The 24,956-nt window shown below is 34.3% G+C and overlaps 1 protein-coding gene across 9 annotated transcripts in view; it reads left to right on the top strand.

The window, feature by feature from the left end:
• Positions 1-24,956, top strand: part of LOC114342198 (nuclear protein MDM1) — a 321,915-nt gene that overhangs the window by 272,733 nt on the left and 24,226 nt on the right. For 2 of the 9 annotated variants that reach the window (XM_050663612.1, XM_050663606.1), the window contains 6 exons: positions 2,280-2,409; positions 7,516-7,760; positions 13,235-13,505; positions 16,266-16,439; positions 18,023-18,160; positions 22,869-23,030. In XM_050663612.1, coding sequence (XP_050519569.1) covers positions 2,280-2,409; positions 7,516-7,760; positions 13,235-13,505; positions 16,266-16,439; positions 18,023-18,160; positions 22,869-23,030 — 1,120 coding nt within the window. Of the gene's footprint in view, positions 1-2,201; positions 2,410-7,515; positions 7,761-13,234; positions 13,506-16,265; positions 16,440-18,022; positions 18,161-22,868; positions 23,031-24,956 lie in introns of all 9 variants that reach the window. The other 7 variants (XM_050663607.1, XM_050663603.1, XM_050663605.1 and 4 more) reach the window with 6 other exon arrangements.

Raw genomic sequence — 24,956 nt, 5'->3', positions numbered from 1 at the left:
AAAGCAAGAGAAACAAAATAGAAATTGCAAGCAGAATAAGAATGCCCTGGGTAACAGTAGATAAACTAATAGCCATTAAAATATATGCTGCTTCGGCAATACAAACCTGCAACAGAAGACTGTAAAATATACTATTTAAAAATATGTACGCATATTATTCGGATATCTCAGACATACTTTATCATATGAACGGAATGGCCGAATGGGACGTTTCATCGCCGCCGGTTCATCGCCGCCGTTTCGATGCCGCCGGTTCATCGCCAGTCCATTTCATCGCCGTCCGTTTCATCGCCAGTTAGCCAGTTGATTTTGTATTATGGGAGATGACACGACACGACGTTAAATTCAGTTCAAAACTTATGACAATTAAAAAGATAAAAAATATTATTATATTTACTGTTCTACTTCCCCTAAATTTTTGTACAGAAATTTTGGGTTCTTTTCGAATTTAAGAAACAGTTTCTCTTGGTTGGAAATGTTGACCGTGAAATTTAAAAGATTATCATTATAATATATTTTGTATTATAAAAGTTTAAAAGTCTGTTAAAAGATTAAGTATGGCAACGGGAATGGTCATTTCCTAGAATTCCTAATAAATGTAACTGTCGAAAATTCGGAAATATATCAGATAGCGATTAACTGACTGACGATGAATCGGCCGGCGATGAATGGACCGGCGATGAATCGGCCGGCGATGAACTGGCGGCATCGAAGAACTGGCGGCGATGAAACGTCCTAGACCCCATATGAAGTGTCACAGATATCTTTATGTTTCCATACTCTATGCATGCACTGTATAGTGTATATATGATTCAAACAGGCAAAAATTGTGTAATTTCAAACTAAACTATACTCATTGGCAAAAACATTTATTGTAACTTTTACGTAATATGTATTTCTAAATATTGATAAAATTTGTTACACTTATATCAAATATTACTATAATTTTAAATAAAAAATAGGAGTACATATCGCTCATTCGGAAGAAAAGTATCCCAACTCAAAAACAACTTTTTTCAGGAAAGACAAAAATAGATTTTTTAGATCTTAATTTAACTGTAAGTTTTAAACGGTAATTGCCAAAATTTATAAATTAAAAACGAAGAATATTAATAAGTGAATGTTTCTAATTGTGTAAGAGGCTATAATATCTGGTTTAACAAAGAAAATATCAAAATTTTGAGTTATGTCACTTTTCTTTTAAAATATTGGTCAGTTTTTTTTTAAATTAACGAAAAATACGCATTACACTTCTCGAAATACAACGGTTTTTGAGATTAATAACGATATATTCATGTCGAATGTCAGAGCATAACTGAAAAGTGTCACTGTTCCGGAATAAAAGTATTCATTTTACCGCAAAAGGACAAATGACACTACTGCCATCTTTACAAGATGGAAGTAAACATCTATATAACATTTTTCCTGGTAAAGTATAGGATGTTTGGAGTCAATTTAACTGGAATTTTGCATTTTTTGAGTTGTGTCACTTGTCTTCCGGATATGAGCGTATATTATAGTAACAAATATCTAATAAAAGATGGCGTGTTTAGTCAAAAATGGTCGTTTGTATTTATAACATCATGGAGTTCATTTTCAGCTGTGTTCCAAGGATCTCTTATCGTGCCATCTGTGAAAAACAAGTGTGTACGCTGAAGGAAATTCCTAAATGTTTATATTTTAAATTTGGTTTTGTCAATGTGATAGTTTTATTACATAGTGCTTTAGTTAGTTAATGTTATGGTGCAAAGAGTGTACTAGTGAAAGTCTTTGCACGGATTGATTTATTAGTTTTCTTAAAAGTCTGGTTTGTATTTCAAAAAACCTAGCCGTATTTTTATGTTTTATTTAAATGAAGAAACGTGACAACCTTTTGATAAAGTTGATAATATAGTGGAAAGACGCGTTCCCAACACACCTCATTTTCACAAATCTCACTAGATTGTGCCTTGGATGACGAAAAACACTATTACCTAAAGAATAATTGTACAAAAGCAGTTGCCACAAATATAGTGTTTGTTATAACTCAATTAGTGTTTTGGTCAGTCCAAATACCAATTTGAATGCAGGTAGAACATTTTGCAATAGTTATTCATTTCATATTTTCACTTAAATATAATTTTGGATCGTCCCTATAGTTGCATTCAAGTTGAAGGTTTTGTTCCTTAAAATATACAGGTAATACATCTGGTATGTTTTAGGGAAAAGACGGCAGTCTTTTAAGAAAAGCTATTTCAAAATTAAGTACTGAATATAGACTGCAATTTGCTTGGCCTCAGGGACACACTTCACGTCGAGAAGCTGCTGGGTCAACGCCACGTAAGAGCCATTCTATGGGAGCTTTGAAGGCACGAGCCCAAGCCAACGCCATGGTTCAAAAGAATAGGATTCATCTAGAAAATAGAGATGGTAATATATATCATATATTATTGCTACGTTAATTACTGATTTATTATTTTATTAACACTTTATTTTAAATAAAACACTTAATTTATTTTCTTTAATTACACACACTTATTATAAATTCATTTATTAATTATAATTTATAATACACTAAAAACATATACTAAAACTAACATATATAATTTATAATTTATTTTATCACTTTTTACATCGATCGAGATTAAACTCGCGGCATTTATATACGACTGACTACGGATTTAAAATGATTCTACTTATATACTAAGCCAACCCTGCTTCTGGAATGATCGAGGCCGGCCCATCCTAGTGTCGAACAAATAAGCATGTTCGGCGAAAAATCTGGAGGTAAAAACTCGTTCTCTACAAACTTCCAGAATGTTGCGGAAGGTATATCGTTACCGGTCTGGCGCATTGTATTGACTAGAGGGCAGGCAGATGTAACAATATTCTATTTTTATTCTATCATTAAACATATAATGAAAATCCTTCATACAAATATTAATTGCAGGATAGCAAGGAACATAGCTTGGTGTCTGAATTTTATTTATGTTTCTGTTTTCTGCCTCCATGTCTTCCATTTAGTCCAAGTTCTTCTTAAAGTGCCCCCTTCTCATTGGAGGTTGGCTACTACAATTTCAAACTCTTCTCTGTCTTCAGATGTTCTTAGTAGCGGTTCAAAATTTAGCCCTGTCCATTGTCGGATGTTTCTTAGCCACGATAAGTATTTTCCTTCCTAGTCCTCCTCTCTTTCCCTCGACTATAGATTATTCTCGACTATAGACTATTATTAATATTATATTCTCCGGTAGATCCACATTTCAAAGGCTTCCAATTTATTTATGGTTGATCTTTTAAAGGGTCGACGTTTCAACGCATAGAGAAGAGTCGACCAGACGTAGCATTTTATTAAAAGTAGTCGAATTTCAAGTTTTATTTGATTCGAGAATCACATAGCAGTTTTTTGATTTTTCCGAAAGATTTTCTGGCATGTTTCATTCTCGATCTTATTTCTAGATCAGGAATACGCTGCTATCGATCCAAAATCCCAGGTATTAAAAAACGTGCCCGTTTATTGTGCAAGGTTGAGGTACATTTTGCTTTTTTCGGAGTGACATCAGTTTGGTTTTATTAATGTTTATGTTTATACGAAATTGCTCACAGATCCAGATTGTTCTGTCAATGGATCATTGTAAACCCTAGTCGGAATCCGCAATCAACACCGTATGTGACCGTATCATCGGAGTATCTGATGCTGTTTATATTTACGCTATTCACCTGGTCTCCATCCTTGGAATCTTCTAGTGCCTCTTTAAACAGAAACTCGGAATAATGATCAAATAGCAGGGGTGACAAGACACATCCTTTTCTAACTCTCCTCCTAATTTCTACTGCTGCGGACGTGAAACCTTCGATCCTAACTCTGGCTTTTTGGTTCCAGTATAAGTTTTTTAGTAGTTTGATGTATTTTCCATCTAAACCGACTTTTTTTAAACGTTCTAATAGTAGGTCGTGTCTTACTTTATCACATGCGTTTTTGAAGTCTATGAAGCATATAAATATATCTTTCTGTTGGTCGTAGAATTTTTGGGCCAGAACTAGTAAACTGAACAGGGTTTCTCTCGTTCACATGCCCGCTCTGAATCCTGATAGTCTCCGATGATTGTTTCGCACTTTTTATAGATTCGGTTATGTACGACTTTTAATAGGACATTCAGTAATACTGCATGACTCATAAGACGTATCAGACGGAACTTGTTGGCGTGTTGAGGGTTTGAGTTTTTCGGTAGTGAGATGAATATTGATTCTAGTCAGTCTTGGGGTATTTTTCCTGTATAATAAATGCGATTGAATAAAAGGACAAATATTTTTATGTTTTATTCAGTTTTTAGTTATAGGTTTCCAGGAATTTACAATTTCAGTTTTCACAATTTCGGATCCGTCGCAGTTGTTGTCCAATCGTCTTGGTTTTTCTCTTAGGCCGTTAAAAAGAATTTTGATATAGTTTTCCCCTTCCTTGTATTTATTTTCGGTCGATTCTAGCAGTTTGCCATCTGGTTTAGCATGGTGTGTAAAGTCTCTTGTTGGTATCTTGTTAGTCGATGTGAATCCTTTTACTTTGATGTAAATTAAAAAATCGTGCATTTGTTGCAGTTCTTCTATTTCGACGTATTTTGTTTCCGGCCATTTCTTTTTGCCTCGGTAATTTTTTTTTTCGAATCATTCTATTTAGTCTTTTGTATTTCCTGTTCTTGTCAGCTTTTCCTGTGGATTCTCTTCGTTTGTCCATTAATTGTAAAACCTCTTCTGCCATCAATTCCTGTTTGTTATTTCTGAGTGATACTTTCAGATGTTTTTCTATTACATTGTTCATTTGCTCGTTAACGTTTACGTCATCGGACTCGGTAATTCTACGGTGGTCATTATTTCCTAAATTTTTGTTTAATTCTTTATGTACTGTTTGCCTTCAGGTTTTTGTTTCTGTATTGGTTTTATTATTTATTCTTCTTCTTTAAGTGCTATCTCCGCGACGGATCATCAAGGTTGGCAATCATCATGGCTATTTTGACCTTAGAAGCGCTCTGAACAGTTGTCTTGAGCTGCAACCAAACCATTCTCTCTTCCTACGCTTTTCCTACTCTCTATTTTTTCTTGAATTATGAGTCTCAATATGTTATTTCTTTCGCCTCTCATCACATGTCCGAAATGTTGTAATTTCCTTTCTTTTATTGTGTTTTCAATTTCCCTCTCTTTGCCTATTCTCCTTAACACTTCTATATTCGTGACTATCTACCCATGAAAACCTTAACACTCTTCTAAATGTCCACATTTCAAACGCGTCAAGTCGATTTATTGCATTTCGATTTAATGTCCATGATTCTGCTCGATAGTAAACCACACTGTGTACATAACATTTAATTAGTCTTAGTCTGAGGGCCAATGTCAAATCTTTGCTGCATAAAATCTTTTTCATTTTTACGAAGTTTGCACGTGCTTTTTCAATTCTCACTCTTATTTCTGCAGTAATATCATTATCTTCTGTGATTACCGTTCCCAAGTAAGTATATTTTTTTACTCTCTCAATCTGCTGACCGCCTACCGTTAATATTTCGTTTGTATTGCTGTTCTTGCTAATTTTCATAAATTTGGTTTTATTTTATGTTAAGAGTACGTATTATCCACTATATCTTAATATTCTGTTCATTACTATTTCTAACTCTTCCAAGTTGTCGGCTATTATGACTGTATCGTCGGCATACGTAATGTTATTCATTAAACTTCCATTCACTTATATGCCGACTGTCTCGGGGATTGAGCCACAATTGTTGGTGTAATGAAAATTACATTTCTTAAAATAAACTATTGTTTGACGTTTCGATTTCCATTTCGTAAATCGTCCTCAGAAAATTAAAAAGAAAATTTAGGACTGAAAAATTCTGCGAAAATTCTCACAACCGGATCTTTTTAGGTTACACAACCTGATATGTTTAGGTTAAAAAACAGGTTGTGAAAATTTTCAGTGCGAAATTTTCTTTTTAATTTTCTGAGGACGATTGCCGGAGTGGAAATCGAAACGTCAAACGTCAAACCTTATCTTTTATGTCAAACAATAATTTCTTTTAAGAAAGGTAATTATCATTACACCAACAATTGTCGCTCAATCCCATAAACAAAATACTAAAAGGTTGTATTATTTCGCCCTTTGACTTGAGTCCATATTAACTTAATGGTGGGATGGTGTAGATGTGTACTTCGGACATAAAATAAAGCAAGAGAAACAAAATAGAAATTGCAAGCAGAATAAGAATGCCCTGGGTAGCAGTAGGTAAACTAATAGCCATTAAAATATATGCTGCTTCGGCAATACAAACCTGCACGTCATCGGACTCGGTAATTCTACGGTGGTCATTATTTCCTAAATTTTTGTTTAATTCTTTATGTACTGTTTGCCTTGAGGTTTTTGTTTCTGTATTGGTTTTATTATTTATTCTTCTTCTTTAAGTGCTATCTCCGCGACGGATCATCAAGGTTGGCAATCATCATGGCTATTTTGACCTTAGAAGCAGCTGCTCTGAACAGTTGTCTTGAGCTGCAACCAAACCATTCTCTCTTCCTACGCTTTTCCTACTCTCTATTTTTTCTTGAATTATGAGTCTCAATAAGTTATTTCTTTCGCCTCTCATCACATGTCCGAAATGTTGTAATTTCCTTTCTTTTATTGTGTTTTCAATTTCCCTCTCTTTGCCTATTCTCCTTAACACTTCTATATTCGTGACTATCTACCCATGAAAACCTTAACACTCTTCTAAATGTCCACATTTCAAACGCATCAAGTCGATTTATTGCATTTCGATTTAATGTCCATGATTCTGCTCCACAGTAAACCACACTGTGTACATAACATTTAATTAGTCTTAGTCTGAGGGCCAATGTCAAATCTTTGCTGCATAAAATCTTTTTCATTTTTACGAAGTTTGCACGTGCTTTTTCAATTCTCACTCTTATTGCTGCAGTAATATCATTATCTTCTGTGATTACCGTTCCCAAGTAAGTATATTTTTTTACTCTCTCATCTGCTGACCGCCTACCGTTAATATTTCGTTTGTATTGCTGGTCTTGCTAATTTTCATAAATTTGGTTTTATTTTATGTTAAGAGTACGTATTATCCACTATATCTTAATATTCTGTTCATTACTATTTCTAACTCTTCCAAGTTGTCGGCTATTATGACTGTATCGTCGGCATACGTAATGTTATTCATTAAACTTCCATTCACTTGTATGCCGACTGTCTCGTTGACCAAAGCTTCTTGTATTATTTCTTCAGAATAAGCATTAAACAATAACGGCGACAGTATACAACCTTGCCTAACCCCTCTCCTTATCTCCTTGTATTATTTATTACAAGAGAATTATGATCGAAATTGATGTCAGATCCAGAATATGGTTTTTACTAATGATGCCGTTTTAATGATAACTTTTGTAGACCAAATATGGGATCTCCAAAATCTGATTAGAGTACTAGAAATCTACGTTTCAATTTACATTTACATTTATTTCACACAATAAATATTTAACATGTTCTATTCTTCATAGCTAGTGAATTGGAACCATTGGTAGACGACAAGAACAATCGAGAGAGATGCCGAGAAGAGTTCAACACGGAATATAAAAAGAAGTTTAGACCATTTTCCCAGTACGAATATACCGAGAGAGGATTTTCGTCAAAAGGAGTCGTCGACCCGATAGAAGAAGTTCACAAAAATCTTACCGAAAACGATAAAAATGCTTCCTGGTACAAGGAAGTTGTAGAGCTGCGCAAGAAAGCTGGAGAATACAAGGTATCGGATCTCTTCTCCTAATCTAGTCTTACTCAGTTTTTACTAACAGGTTAAGTGCCATGTACACCGGTAAAGCGCTGGTTTCCTCGAAAGCGGTGCCGACAACCTCCGATCGTAACACTGCGATGAATGACATCATAAAAAACTGTACCATGCAAAATAATAGCGTTGGTTTCCAAGGATGCGTTGGAAGCCACCGCTTGCTGAGCTTGCACATTCCATTGCCGCAGTGAAGAACCTTGAATTTTTCACCGTAATCTGACGTAATTCATCGCAGTGCTACGGTCGCTATTTGTCGGTGCCGATTTCGAGGAAACCCAGGCTTAACCGGTGAATTACTCGAACGCAATTACTCGAAATCAATTGTTCGAAATCAATTGCTCAAAAACGAATTGCTCGACATGAAAATTGCTCGAATAAAAAAGAAAATTATATATCTAAAATATTTTTAACCGCTTTTCTTTAGTTCAATAGTTTGCGTCAAATCTTTAGACGATAATTTGACTGCCTTTCTTCAATGAAAATAAATGAAAATTTGCAGACATATGCATTCGCGGGAACAATACACGAATAGTCAATAAAAAAAAGTTTTTTTTATTTATTAATTGTTTAAATAAAAAAAAACGATTTTAAAGGAAAATGAATTCTCTCGTTTTTTACAATGTAGAAACTTGAAACTTTTACGGATTGTAGCTAATGATATGAACTATACATAATTTCAATTTTTACGTTAATTGTTTACGTTATGCTTCATAAATAAACAATAAAGTTTCAAATTTTGAACACTCATATATTTGTTTATATAAAAATCGGCGTTTATTCGTGTCAAATTTCAATACGATACGAAACAAAACTTCAATCAAACCTCGAATTCAAAAAATTTGTGTTTTTATCGTAGTCTTAGAAAAACCACCGGAAGAGAAGTTTTGTGCTACAATTAACATTAGAATTCGTTTTGGCGTATTAAATAATTAAACGCTTTCCTTTAGTTTCATCGTTTGGGTCAAATCTTTGGACGTTAATTTGACTGCCTTTTCTTCAATGCAAATGACTAAAAATTTGCGGACATATGCATTCGCGGGAACAATACACGAATAGTCAATAATTTTTTTTATGTTTATTAATTGTTTAAATAAAAAAACGATTTTAACGGAAAATGCTTAAATTCTCTTGTTTTTTACAATGAAGAAACTTGAAACTTTTACAGATTGTAGCTAATTATATGAACTATACATAATTTTACTTTTTACGTTAATTGTTTACGTTATGCTTCATAACTAAACAATAAAATTTCAAATTGTTCGCCGATTCCGACTAAAAGTGTAAGACTAAAAATAAAAAATAAAATAATATGAAAAAAAAAACATTTTTAAGAAACGCTTTTCTTTAGTTACGAGTGACTAAAATTAAAAATGCAAAAAATAAAAAAAAAATTGAAAAAATCTAACACATTCGTTAAAGAAAAGCGTGGGACGAAAACCGTTTATTCGATGAAGACGAGCCACGCTTTTCTTTGACGAATGTGTTAGATTTTTTTAATTTTTTTTTATTTTTCCATTTTTAATTTTAGTCACTCGTAACTAAAGGAAAGCGTTTCTTAAAAATGTTTTTTTTTTATATTATTTTATTATTCACAATAAAACAAAATATAGACATAAGAAAGGTACTTTATCTTTAACTTAAAGGTTACTTTCCTTATATATATATATATATATATATATATATATATATATATATATATATATATATAATGTTCTTGAACTCCTAAGTGGAGCATAGAGCTTCAGTGAAAACGCGCCATCGGGTTCTATTTTGCGCTAGGGCCTTCACCTCATTCCAAGACTTTCCTTGACTTCTTATCTCGTCCTTACTTCTATCAGGTTATGCGTTTTTGTTTGTTGGTAAAAACTTCGTAGATTTTCATTTGATTATATTTCCTCAACTAGGCAAATATAGAAATAGTAGGTATATATCTTCTTCTTCTTCTACGGCACTACAGCCCAAATTGAGCCTTGGCCTCCTTTATTTTTTGCCTCCACCTTTGCTTGTCTGTGGCTGCTCTTCTCCATAATATACCTTGCAAATCAAGTATTGTGTCTAAATAGTTATTTAACCAACAATTGTATTAATAAGGGCCATTAACAATTGAGATATTTTAACGCGTGAGCGGAACGAGCGCGTTAATATTCGAGATTGTTAATCGAGATAAGACGAGATGTTACTTTCCTTATTGAGTATATATTTGATTTTTCGTTTTGATTTTATTCATTGTATTTTGTGTGCCATTGTGATAAGTTGTTTTCATTTTTAAATATATGTACTTTGTTAAGTAGACATGGAGTACGTATTAAGTGAGAAAGGTAAACCAAAATTGTATTATAACAATTTCCTCTTCATCGAAGATCGAAGTGTCGACACAAAAGTATATTGGAAGTGCAATCTCAGTCGAAAATATAAATGCCGCGCTCATGTAATAAGTAATAACCATGGATGAAGTGTCTTCATCTAACAATGACCACAACCACAATGCCGACGCTGCAAAATTAGAAGCAACAAAAGTTATGCAGAGAATAAGAGAATATGCAGAAAACACGAGGGATTCTCCGCAATACATTATGTCCCAAGGTTCTACAAACATAGAAGAAGCTGTTGCAGCCAAATTACCTTCTGTTGGAAATATGAAGCGAACCATTAGGAAAGTAAGAGAGAGAAAAAAGTTGGACCAGCCAGTCCAAGCAGCAAAGAGGATCTCATTTTGCCAAATGAATTTAAAACGAGTGAGGCTGGAGAAACTTTTCTTTTGTTTTACTGTTTCTTTGTTTGTCCTATACCTAACAGAATTATGATTTTTCCCACTCGGCGCAACATTACTCTATTCAGTAGATAATTTGGCAATTTGGCCAATTTGGCACAGTCCCAACATTGGTATGCTTACGGCCCTTTCAAAGTAGTTCTAACGCTCTTTGAACAACTCTATACAATTCGTGGACTAAAGGACAATGTAGCCATTCCTCTGGTATTCGCTCTATTGCCGAATTACACAGAACAGACTTATATTAAATTATTACAAGAAATAAAATTTTTTGCCTGCTGGTGCAACACCAGATACTATCATGACTGATTGTGAATTGGCGATGATAAATGTTGTACACCAAGAGCTACCAGATACTGTATACAGGGGACGCTTTTTCATTTTTGCCAATGCATCTTTCGCTATATCCAGTCCGAAGGTTTACAAAGGGAATACGAGCAGAATCCACAGACAGCTTTAACTTTAAAAATGCTTCCGGCCTTGGCATTTGTTCCCACAAATGACGTGGTTAATGCTTTTGATCATCTCTGCGACTAGAACATTTTCCCACCAGAGACTCATTACTCACGGGTTTAATTAATCAAAAGATGCATGCCTAGAGTCATATGTATTAAAAATTTTAAGACCTCAATGCAGGTACATCATCGAGTTTTGTACAAAAAAACACTACTAATTTAGACATTAATCTACTCCAAATTTTAATTCTACAAATTGTTCAAATATAACAAACTATATTTATTAAGGAAATAATAACTAACAATGTACTAAGTATTAGGATTTTTACCTTTATCCAAATAATCCTGTCGGTCGAGAGACTTATAATACGCCTCCTATTAGTAGGCAACCAATTATTCATCTGCGTACTATTAGTGAACTACATTTGTTTTTGTAAATTTTAATTTTAATAGAGAAGAAACTTGATAAATATATAACTTTTATTTTGAAACAAGTCATTTCGTTGATACAAGCGTATATATTGTTATGCTCTATTATATCTATTTAATTAGATTGATTAGCAAATGCTTACTTTAATTAATTATTCAATTATTTTATTTACTGCCTATGTAAAAAAAACTAAATTCAAATTAAATTTTCCAATCAATTTTATTCTCAGGGCTAATTTTGTATTGGATACAGTACCTGTGATCTGTGGCTTCTAATATTTCTGGTTGCTTACTTCTTCCAGGGTGGAACCAGGGAAATTGAAAACACTCAATACCACATAAATGTAATCTATTGTTTTTATCAAATAAGCCGTGTACATGTGATTTAAAAAATATTAAATTTAAACTTTGTTGCAACAATCTCTTACTTAATCAATTAAACTCTAACTCTGATATCTCCTTGTTTTGACAAAAAAATTATTTAATTAATTTATTATTTACTCATACTAAATTTAATAAAATTTACTTTTCTTCTTTTGACTTGATTTCTTAAATTTTAAATGACTAACTGCGTAAAAAAAGTTCAATAAACAAATAAACAAATATGGGTTTGATATAAACAAATTTTCTCCATTCCGACAAATAATTTGACTGACCTTTTTGTTTCTTCACTGCCTCGTTCTCTGGATTGCGCCGTCCTTGATTCTCCTATCACGTACTCTCTGGATGTTGCGAAAAAGTCCCTCTCGTCAAGACTGTTTCCAAAAATCATACAGGATTTGCTCGAATTCTGTTACTCAGTTTTCCTTGTTCGATATCTTGTGCAGAAAGATATTAATCAGCTACTCGTTCTAGACAAAACAAAGGAAGCTTCCTTGGACCAGGAAAATTGACTCTTCAACCGGTCGACAATTTGGTTTCAACTTGATTCTGCTCGCAAAGGCTGATCACACACACTCTACAGTGATTACTTAACTTTAAAAAAAAACAGGACTGCTTTCCACCGATGTTTGTTACACAGTGACTTCTCGTCTCTCGCCAAATTCTGCCTCCTAATTTCTTCTCCCTTCTACCTCATCTTTCCCACTCTATCAAAAACACGCCTCTCTCAAAACCATTCATATTCATTTCTTCTGAAACAAATATTTTTCCACAGAACTTTTCCAATTTGTCATTTTTCAAAAGATATCATAATTAGTAATTTCCTACTTTCTACTTTAACATCTAAAACCTCATACAATTGTATACCACATTAAAAACCTTCCCGGAAAGGATCTTAAAACCGTCTTTGTTTTCGACCACGATGTCCACTTTCTATTCACCGAATTGTTTGTTCATGTCCCGTGCATTTCGTCGAATCATTTATTAATCGTTACACTTTTTCCCGAAACACTTTCTTAATAGCAAAATTAAATTCTAAACAATTTTGGTCATATACAGGATGATGAAAAACTATGATTACATGGTCGTTGATATAAAATAAATTTTTTCTGAATTTCTTTACAAAAAGAAAACAATTCTACAACAATATACATATATTATATCAGAACACGTTTCATTTATTATGTATATAAATAGCAATTTACAGCGAAGAGAAAATTTCCTTCGTTTTACCTACCAAAGAAAAAATATATATAAAATATACTATATATAGGTAAAGTACAATAATTTTTCTACTATAATGAAAAAGAAGGTTGTAGAAAAAGTGTCGTATTTTACTCGCATGTAATGGCTTCAGCTCGTTGAATAATATACTATTAATAAATAATTATTTTTAGCACCGCGGTTGGGGAAGTGAACTGGCACCAGAACGTCTTAGTGATATTTATAACAAACAGATAGAGCTGTGGAATCAAGTCTCTAGACGAAGTTCTTTATCAGCTTTATCTCTAGCTTCCATGCCTCATAAGAATTTTACCAAAGAAGAGAAGGAGGATGATAATAATAGAAAGAGTTCTCCAACTAAAGCTTATAGGAATGCCGAAAATTCTGCCAGGATGATCAGAGACATTATACGACATCATTTAGAAAGGACAACCGGGGGTTCAGGTATGTAAAAAATTAGTTTTATTTGTCTTCTTGTCTGTTTTTTCAATGTGCCTCCAGTAAGTTGTCGTTCCATCGTTTTTGTGGTCTTCCCACTGATCATCTTCCTATTGGGTTACCGTCTCTCGCTGTCCTTACTACTCTATTTGTTGTCATTCGGCTTATCTGGTCATTTCATTCTACTCTTCTGTTTCTTACCCGGTTATTAATGTTTTCCACCTTGCATCTGCGTCGTATATTTTGTACTTCTAGCTCTGTCCCATCAATTTTTCGAAGGGTTTTCATCTCCGCTGTTTCGAGCAATCTTTTTGTCCTCTCTGTGTCAGGTCGTGTTTCTGCCACGTATGTCATTATTGATCTGATGACTGTTTTGTAAATTCTGCCTTTCATTTCTCTTCCGATAATTTGATTTCTACATATTGTGTCATTCAGGTAACCTGCGGCTCAGCTTGGTGTATTCACTTGATCTTCCACTTCTGTTTCGAGCTTTCGGTAGCTAGATAGTGTAATGCCTAGATATTTAAACTCCATCACTTTTTCTATTATCTGAACCTCCAGCTCCAATTTACTGATTGTTGTAACCACGCATTTTGTCTTTTTGGGGGAAATTAACATGTTAAATTTTCTGGCGCTTATATTAAATTGTTTTAACTATTTAGAATGGGAAATAAGCCACAATATTATTAAAAAATGATTTTTATTAACGTTTTAATATCATTTTTAATATCATTTTAAAGTCTTCTACTTTAAAATGTATCATATGTATCTGAATTGCCGATATAAATGAGTCAAATTAAATAAATTATTAGAAGAATTTTTTTACTAAGCAACAACATTTTTGTTTATATTAATAGTATTTTGTATTTTGACAACGGCACCCGATTTGGGCGTCGAAACGTTAATAAAAATCATTTTTTAATAATATTGTGGCTTATTTCCCATTCTAAATAGTTAAAATTGTAAAAATGCCACAAGAAAATAGCTTCAGAACAATATATTAAATTGGTGCAGCATACGTTGTAAATCTTCCTTTTGAGAGATTAGTAGTGCATCGTGTGCAAATCAGATTATTTTAAGTTGTTTTTCTCCCATTTGGTTTCCTTTTTTAGTTATTACTTTTTTATTATTTCATCCATGATCATGTTGAACAATAAAGGACTCAGGGAATCCCCCTATCTTATCCCATTGCCAGCTTCAATTGGGTCAGTTAGTTCATTTTCTACTTTTACTTTTATTATGTTGTTCCGGTAGATGTTTTCGATCGTTTTATAATTTATTCCTAGAGGTACCTCTCTTGAGTATTTTAAATTATTCAATCATAAAAAAATATTGAAGTTGATTATTTAGACTTTGACAATGAATCACCCTCTTCATTGAATGTTGGAATATAGAAAAGTTACTACTATACTAGATGGTTTACCATTGCTTTCGAAAACGATCTTGGCAGTATGTATTTTTTAGTTTTCTGTTCGAAGTCACATCACTCGGTACCACCAACACATACAAACACGTACCTACGAAATACCGAGGCCGAGAACACAACGCCCACGTAAATGGCGAGAGGAGTACCAATTTCAAAAGAAGTCACGCCCTAGCATTTGTTAGCGATGTTGATGTGACTCTTCTTTTTCTTCTTCTTCTTAGCTTTCTATCGTCCATGTTTAAACATAGGCCTACCCAACTCCTTCCATCAATCTCTATCCTGAGGAAATTGTACTTCCAATTTGTTCCGGCTATTCTTTCTATGTCATGTAGTCATCTTCCCCTTCTCATCTGTGGTCTTTCTCTTGGTCGTTTACCTTCGTAAGTTCTCCAATGTTGTATCATGGGGTTCCAACTTTTTGTCTAGCAGTGTGGCTTGCTCACATGGCTCCATTTGAGTTTTGCAAGGTTCGTTGTGATATCCTCGAGTTTTGTTTTTGATCTGACCCACTCGTTCTTCTTTTTTTATGACAGTCATATACCTAACATTGCCCTTTCTGTTGTAGCTAGTTTATTCATATCTGCTTTAGTTAAGGTCCAGGTTTGGCATCCATACATCTTGATGGGAAGGATGCACTGGTTGAATAATTTGCTTCTCAAGTATTGGGGTATTTTGCAGTTCTTAAGTATCCAACTAAGTTTTCCAAATCCTACCCATGCTAGTCTTGCTCTTCTAGTAATATCCGCACTTTGGATCTCTTTGTCAAGTTTCAGAATTTAGCCTAGGTAAATATATTTCTGAACTTGTTCTATCTCACTGCCATTTATAGTTATACGTCTGGGGTCGTCTGTATTTGTCATTGTTTTTGTTTTATCATATTTATTTTTAGGCCGGCGTATTGGGAGCTACCTGCGAGATCCTCCATCATAGTTCGCACTTTTGCAGTTCCTCGGATATGCTCGCTATAATCATGATGTCGTCAGCGAATCTTAGGTGGCTTAACTTGGCTAGGTTAAAAAGTTGTAGCGATATAACGTCTCCTTGTCTAACTTCTCTTTTAACGGGGATGGGATTTGTATTGTCATCTAGTTGCACTATTATAGTTGCGTTTTCATGTACCTATATTATGTATTAGTTACCTATATCTCGAATCTATGAGTCCATATTGACTCACGAGTCCAAAATTCGTGCAGAAACTCTAATAATTTTAAAAACGGTAGTAATAAAATTGGAACTGGTAGTAACAAACATGTTAACTATATAACTTTTACTATTTAACAATAAAAATTTATTGAATCAAAAATTATTTTAAGAATTACTAAATCAAGTCTTCTATCCAGATTTGGATGGATTGATCCTTTCCCCAACGAGGGAAAAATTGGAGCCTACGATTCCCAGAAAAGATGACGACTCAAGAGGATCTCAGAAGAATAGCCCTAAGAAGAGTTCTCCATTAAAGTCATCATCATTGAAGAGGACTAACCAGAAAACCAAACAAGGTGGGCCAAAGAAACGTAAGTAACCCTAAGTAGGTTACTTTCATTATATTTTAATATTAATATATTACCTAATTTTTTCCTGTCTTTACGTATTAGGTCTGCCGTAAATTTTGTCGAATGTTCTCTAATGAACTGCGTTTCGCCTGTTTTAGTCCTGGTGCTTTCCTACACAACTCCAGAGATTTGTGAGTTACCCTTTTTCTCGTAACACAGTTCGGTGTCCAGTTCTAGTTCCGAGGACTTTCCGTCTTCTTCCGTCGGTTCAACAAAGTCTTGGACAGGAGTCTTTAAAAGTGGTCTTGTTCCACCTGAAAACTCAGAAGAAAGTTCCCACTCCGAAAAAGGGCGACATTTTGAGTTTCTGGAGCTCTTTTTGAGATACAGAATCCTTTGAGAATGTCCATAAAACCCCTCTGTCTGAAGATTTTCTACCCCAGACTGTCCATAGATGTGTCCTGAACACATGGTTACTTATCCTTAATCTATTAAGGATCTTTTTGGACTCAAAACGTTCTCCATCTTCATCCTGGACGAAGACAGTGTGTTGAACATGAGTGTTGCTTGAGTATATCTTCCCCCTTCAAAGGCCTGAGCGATGCACCCACCATGGCCTTAGGGTTTGAATCACCACTTTAGCCACCTCGCACTTGTGATATACATTTAAGTTCTAGGAACCTGGCCTATCGGTACTCTTCAGGAAGCGAAGCTGAGGTTCTCTTTCCGGAATTTCTTCATAAGCTACCAAGATGGCTTTTTGGACTGCCTTAAGCTTATCCATGTCCATATTGTCTTCTGGGAATCCTATTAGTACTGTCGGAAGTAGTAAAGTAAAAAAAAAGAGGCAGTTCGCGGAAGGTCACGCTCTCGGTTCTTGGCCTTTTCACTTTTATGTTGGCTTTCGGATGATGTGCTTCCGTCTGACCTTGGCCTTTTTGGACCTTTGGCCTTCTGAATTTGTTTTTGTTTTGTAATAGCATTTAATGGATTTGATGACATTTTTGCCCTTTCAGTGGCCTTGATAAAATTGGCCTTGATTACAGTTCTTTTGGCATGTATGTAATATTGGCCTTGTTTCACCAGCTTTCTGGGTTTAGCTTTAAAGATTCCAGATAACTTTGCAGGCAATCGCTTCGTCAGTCATGATATTAACGTCTTTCAACGCTGTTACTCTAACAGACTTTGTGGTTCCTTAGCTTTCAACTTGGGAGATTTCTGTAGAACTGGCCGTTTGACCTCGGCAATCCTTTGGACCTGAGGTTTTTATTTCTTCCGTTGGTTCACCATTTTGGTCCCATGAGTAGCTAGGGAAAGACAGTCAACCTCTCTCAAAGCCACGCTTGAGAGGTTAAGATGGAGTGCTACTTATTGTCCCCAAAGGAACTGTTTACACCTTCACCACGATGTTTAACGGTTTGGCTTACAGATTGTTTATTGACTATCTCCAGTCTAGATCGGTTGGATTCAGTTTCAACAGGGTCCTCATAAAAATGTTAAAAGTAGTTTTATTATTTATCTTATTGTTATTAGAGTGTAAACATAGGCTTCAAATAACGGTGAGGTAAACTTAATATTGTTTCATTATATTTTTTATTTTGCAGTTCGATCTCAGTCAGTAGGGCCGATCACCGAGAATAATGTAGAAAAACGGTCACCAAAACGTCAATCTAGATCTACTACAGCCAAAGAAGGAAGAAAATCGTCAAGCGAAACACCTTCGAGTAAAAGACCAAGACCTTGTAAGATTTCTAGTACAGGGCCACTTCTAATCTGAGACAGTTCACTAACTAATGATCAAATCAATATTATTTATAGCATCCACAGTACTTTGGGAAAAAACAACAAAAAATACCAAACTTGAGAAAAAAAAAAGAAAAAAATACAACATTTAAATAAAAGCTATATTGTTCGTGGCAATGTAAAAAAATTAAATAGCATTAGATCATCAATCTGATGTCATTAAAATGTAATTTAAGAAAGTTTTGAATAAAGGACTGCATTTTGAATTATAAAACTCTCAGATTATTAAAATTTATTTAATAAACTGTTTCAAGTTAGAAATGGCTACAAATTTAACCAGTGTGTGCCAAGACTCGTGAGCTTGCTTTTGGCTAAAAACATTTGCTTTCCTCGTCGTTTTCCTTTCCCAGCCTATGTCTTAGTATTACCGAGAATGTGCGATGCATAAACCAAAGGAACTTTTTGTCTATCAAATAAAATAAAATCAAAGGCTATAGTGCGATAAGATGGTAAAATCTGCACTCGGCTGGATTCTTATTTGAAATTGGACACTCGAAAGTACATGTTCAAAAACCCCTTGACCAAATTTTTGACCCCTAGGTGGTCCCTGGTTGCGCTGTCTAAGCCAGACAGCAATCTTACACTTTTGGCCAAGAAACGCATAAGCGCCCAATACTCCACAAGGCGGGATGGAACATGGAACTAGAGATACAGAGAGATGGTCCGTGGGGCCCCCTATCGCAAACATTTATTTATTCGAAAGACCATTTTTCGCAGCAATCCTTTGCTTTAAAAAAATTTAAGAGCATTACATTTTCATGCCCACAAACACTCGTGATTTTTTTCAGATTTTTTGAATCAAAATTGAGCTCAGGAAAATATTTGAATTTTTCAAAAAAAAAAATAGGCTATGTAGGTACGTAATTTTTGGCAAACTATTAAGTAATTATTTTTGTGTTTTTTTTTCGGTTTTTTTGAATGGCAGGGTTTGATTTGCCAGTTACTCTCCGGAACATCCTCAAAATCCGAAAAACCCATTTTTTGGTGCGTCCCCATGTATTTAGCACATAAACTCAACTGCGTCAACGACTTTTGATAAACTATTTTGTTATTTGTAATACCGAGATTAGGTTTGCCATTTTCAGACCAGAACAAAATCAAAATACGACAAACCCTGTTTTTTATATGTTTTCCAATGTTTTTAGCATACACATAACTCTTTCGATGATCGTGATGAAAATTAAAACTATTATTGTAGATTGATTTTGAACATTTTTTACTATTTTGTAATTTGAATAAAATTTTGTAAAATTGAAGGAAAAGGTCTAATATGAAATTAAATATAATTATTTTATTAATGATAATATTTAAATGGTAACCACCACTCGCATGTATGGGGGTACAAAAGTTATTTGTCACATTTAAATAAGGTTATGTGCTTAAAATGTGAAAAAAATAACCGAAAAATACAGTTTTTTCGAATTTACAGTATATTTCGATCTTAAAATGGTCAACATAACCCTGCTAAAAAATGGAAATAAATATAAAAAAGATGGTTTGCCGTATTTTGAGCATGTTCTATTCTGAAAATGGCAAACCTGATCCTGGTATTAGAAATAACAAAAGAAATCATAAGTAGTTATTTATTGCCATCTTCTTCTTAAAGTGCCCACTCCTCGATGGAGGTTTGATACTACAATTGAGGGGCTTGGAAGTAAAAGGGTTTAAGTGCACTTTTTTTAAATTCTGACCTAAGTACAGATTCGCATATCTAAATGGTATTATAACTTGGTGGTAAATTGATCTAAGCATATTTCGCCCTACAGGCGCCATCTATCGCCATTACATTTTGTTCAATGAAAACAAATGCAGTTTGCTTTGGTAGTAAACAGGTTTATCCGTGCTCTTGAACCGTTTTATCACAAAACTATTTTTAGTATTCTGTAAAAACAAATAGTAAGAAACGGGTTTAAGTGCGCTTGAACCATTTTGCCGCAAAACTATTTTTAGTATTTTGTAATGTGTAAACACATGTTAATACAGGATTAATTTCAAGTAAATAAATATTAGATTTGTGACTAATTTTGAAGACTAATTAAGTATTATGCAACGTGCCAGTTGTAGTTACACTGTGGATAACAGCTGGAACAAAAATGATTAGTAATATGTAGTTAACGTCTGCACTTGAACCGTTTTACCAGTAACATTTATCAACACCATGTACCGATTCAAGTACATTATTTTAATAATTGAAAAAAAGAAGGATATAGTAAGGAAAATAATATACCCTTATATTTTTATCACATTATAGTACATTGTACACTAGACAAATTTTAATTTAATGACCCCTAGAATTTATAAAACTCAAACAACTTTGAAGCTGATTATCTCAGAACTACCAAAACTGCACTTAAACCCTTTTACGTCCGGCCCCCTCAATTGCTAGTGTTTCACGATACGATACAATATCGATACTTTTTAAGTATTGAGTATTGTATTGGTTATGTCAATGAAGTATAAGTATCGTATCGAGTATCGATATCGGCAATACTTTCTTATAAAAATATCGTATTGATATTGCTTTCGATACGATATCGATACAATACTCGATAAAATATCAACATAAAAAGATTATACATCTGAGCTGTGTAGGCTCTTTATGCCCACTTTTGCATGCTTGGCAAATGGACATGATTCTAAAAATATTACGAATATTTCTTATAACTTATAGATTCTTATAAAAATTGAATATGGCTGAATGTTTCTTTGAAATCTTTAAAAGTCGACTATACTTATATTACTAATTCTGTATTGTTTAAAAACTACTTTTGAAAAGAAAGAGAAATTCCCGGAGATTCGGAATAAATCACAATTCAGTATTTTTGTTGAAAATTATTTTTGCGTCATCATCACTCACTTCCATAATATTGCCACAAATGCCACATGATATAAACAGTGTAAAGACCTCGTCCCACCATCAAATAATTTGATCAAACAGTTTGAGCAAACTCCGGAAGTACGTCAAAGTGACGTCACAATTGCAGTTTTTTTTAAATTCTAAAAATCTGTGCTCTCACTATCAGTCTAGTTTGATCAAATTTTTTGTATTGAGTTGTCTAACTTGTTTGTACTTTATTTAAAATTAAAATTTTTCATTATTATCCACAATGAACACTCAGGATGTGACGTCACTAACTGTCACTTTCAGTTTGCTCAAACCAGTTTGATCAAATTATTTGATGGTGGGACGCGGCCTTGATAAGCATTACAGTCATTTTCTCACTCTCAAGAGTTTCAAGTTCAGGCACTCAAGTGTAAAATATTATAACAGCTGATGCTTGGGTTACAGATCAGTTATACTTTTATGTAAATAATTATGATCTTAAATACCTATTCCACAAAATATAATCAAACAACTGTGGCGTTTGATTTTTTTCCTCGATATCGATATTTTCAATAATATCGAGGCAAGCGTATCAACAATACAAGAGTATTGTAGGTATTGATTTCAGATAATGAGTATCGTATCGACTTTAATATTGCTAAGGTATGTATTGTATCGGTATCGTAGTGGTTTTCGATACGATATCAATACAATATCGATATTTTTATCGAATATCGTGAAACTCTAACAATTGCAAACTCTTCTCTGTTTTCAGCTGTTCGTATTAGCTGTTCAAAATTTAGCTCTGTCACTTCTTCGTTTGAGGTATGCCATGTCCATGAAATTTTGAAGATTCTGCGGTAGATCCACATTTCAAAGGTCTCTAATTTATTTACGGTTGATGTTTTCAGGATCCACGTCTCAACTGCATAGAGAAGAGTCGACCAGACCTAGACATTTTGATAAACGTAGTCGAGTTTTATTCGACAATCACATAGCAGTCTTTTGATTTTTTAGAAAGATTATCTGGCCTGTTTTATTCTCGATATTATTAAATCAGGATTTAGGCTGCTATCGATCCAATATCCCAGGTACTTAAATCTATTGACCTGTTCTAAAATATGTAATGTGTATTTATTGGCAGTTGGCTTTATGTGCTAAGCACATAGGAGAAAACACCAAAACAATGTTTTTTTTTGTGTTTTTTGAGCTCAATTGTTATCCAAAAAATTTGAGTGCTTATGGGCATGAAAATGTTCATACATTTTTTTCAGATTTTTTAAAGGATCAGAGAACCATTCCTCAATTAAATTTTTTTCGAGTGGTTTTTTTGTGTTTTTTGAGCTCAATTGTTATCCAAAAAATTTGAGTGTTTATGGGCATGAAAATGTATGTTCATACATTTTTTCAGATTTTTTAAAAGATCAGAGAACCATCTCTCAGAGAAATTGTTTTCGAAAACACACTCTTTTGCAATAGGAGACTCCTGGGGCCAGTTAGGGAGCTGAAATTTTGGCCATGGGGTTTTTAAATAAGCACTTTCGAGTGCCCAATCCCAAATAAGAATCCAGCCGAGTGCAGATTTTACCATCTTATCCCGCTGGACCCTTGAAAACTATCCTGAGAATACCCATATTATAGTTGTATGGAAAGCTGTTTTATAATATTTCAGAATATCTTATAAGTAAGTTTTGCTAAATATTGCATTCGGTTATTATGTATATAGGAAAAAAGATCTTTTGGGTGTTTTGGTTAGCTATTACTGAATGGGCGGCATAAATCAGTGTGAATTTGTATTTGTAACAAATGTTACGGTGTTTTAGCATCCCTCAACACCACTGTTTCATCCCGATCTAAATCCACTTCGGTAGTAACAAAACACGAAGATGATAGATTGGCCAAACCGTTGCAAACCCAAAAAAGTATAGATTCATCTAAGCAAAATCAAAAAGTAGCTACTAAAGATAGAAAAGGAGTTAATGAAGGTAAGAATTCGTGTTATGGCACGATCCTTGGCACACGCAAAAGAATTAATCACTCTATTTCTGAATAAATAATTGGTTACAGGAAAATCGTGGACCATATCTACCGTCGAAAATTAGATTATCTTTAAAATCGGTTAACCCACCATTTTTCCAAATCAACGTTTAGTTTTTGGTTTATATATTTAAGGTGTTAAATATTTACGTCATAAAATTTTAATAAGACTGTAATAACAATTACATTTTTACCTATGCAATTTGACGTTTCGATTTCCACTCCGAAAATCGTTTTCAAAATATTATTAAGAAAATTGTGTTTAAAGTGTGTATAACCGCCATGTTGTTGAGGAGGTTATGTATTATCAAAATTGAAGCTGACGTACTTGGTCCTGGTGTTGCAGGCAACAGCCATGCTTTGGCTGAAAAGATCAGAGAGTGGAGATGTTTTATGCCCTATGGTACTCAAACTATGAGTGTTATATGTTTTTCTGCATTATTTTATTTGATTTGTGGAGTTCTGTGTATGGGAATGTTCGTGTTGTGTTGTGTATTGTTTATTGCATATATATTATGTATGATTGACAACTTACGTAGTTTTGGATACCCTGGTTGACTAACTCAGCAAGAATGGTTTCTACACAATAGAACCTATTGTGCAGACCATATAACCGATCAGACGATATATGAATCACTAGCCCAAGCTTCGGATGGTAACAACATCATCCTGAGGTGGGTTAAAGGACATAACGGAAATAAAGGCAACCGCATTGCTGACTAGCTAGCTAGGAAGGGGGCCTAAGTCTCTTAGGATCTGGTGATTTTTTTGGCTGGTCAACTGCAACAATTGCGGAAATTGTCAAATGTCACTCCCACACGCAAACCGTGAAAAGATGGGAAGAAGGGCCAGGATGTAGACTTGCCAAGGTAACACTAAGGAACCTTGGGAAGTCAGCATCAGAAAAGTACTTGAGAATGACCAGGAAAAACCTACGCTTGACAGTTGGTTTTTTAACTGGCCATTGTCAACTAAGAAAACACCTCCACACAATGGGGCTAGTAGACACACCTCTATGCAGGAGGTGTGAACGAGATGACGAAACTGTCGAGCATGTTCTATGTGAATGTCCGGAGTTATCGCCAATACGAGAGTATGCGTTCGGCGAGCTTTGGCCTACACCTGCCGATATAGGGGAGATGTCACCAGGTAATTTGTCCACCTTCCTGGAAATGGCAGGATGGATAATGAACTGAGGACGACAACCCCCTGGGAGGATGTACAATGGGTCAATTGTGGCCTAAGTGCTGTGGGACTTGACTCACACTCCCTACTCTACAGATACAGAAACGTACATTTCACATTTTCTTATCCACTATTGTTAGTATGTTCTTGTTGTTCACTTCTTTTTAAGTCTTGGCAACAAAGGCCTGCTGATGGGTTTGCTACACATTGTTCTTCATTTAATAGGATGAGGGCTGCTTCTTTGATTTATTTCTTTTTATATCTGTTTCCTTCATGGTTATTGATGCATCGTTCTATTGTACTCTGTGTTTATTATCCCAGGCATCTTTGGATATTTGTCTGTTATTTGGCTATTTGTCGAAATCCCTGTTTTTGATGTATGTATCATGCTCGTTTATTCTGACGCTTAGTGGTCTTGAGTTTTTCCCACAAAAATTTTTGCATTCTCATGGTATTTTGTAAATGCAGTTCTTTGACCTCTCTTGCATGTTGATGGGATTGGTTTTCGACAGGATATATCTAAGTGTGTTATTTGTTTTAAATGTTGATGTGATCTACTTGTTTCCTATCGTTTTTAATTTTTCTGATAAGCCCTTTACATATGGAACTTTTGTCATCCTTGAGTCCTTTCTTGTGGGTGCTGCTTGTGGCGTTGTGTTATTTTCTTCGTTGTTTGTAAATGACAGTGG

The sequence above is a fragment of the Diabrotica virgifera genome, chromosome 10, assembly GCF_917563875.1.
Source record: "Diabrotica virgifera virgifera chromosome 10, PGI_DIABVI_V3a".
Lineage (NCBI taxonomy): Eukaryota > Metazoa > Arthropoda > Insecta > Coleoptera > Chrysomelidae > Diabrotica > Diabrotica virgifera.
Note: the sequence above shows the minus strand (reverse complement) of the source record. Positions and strands in the feature narration are given on the sequence as shown.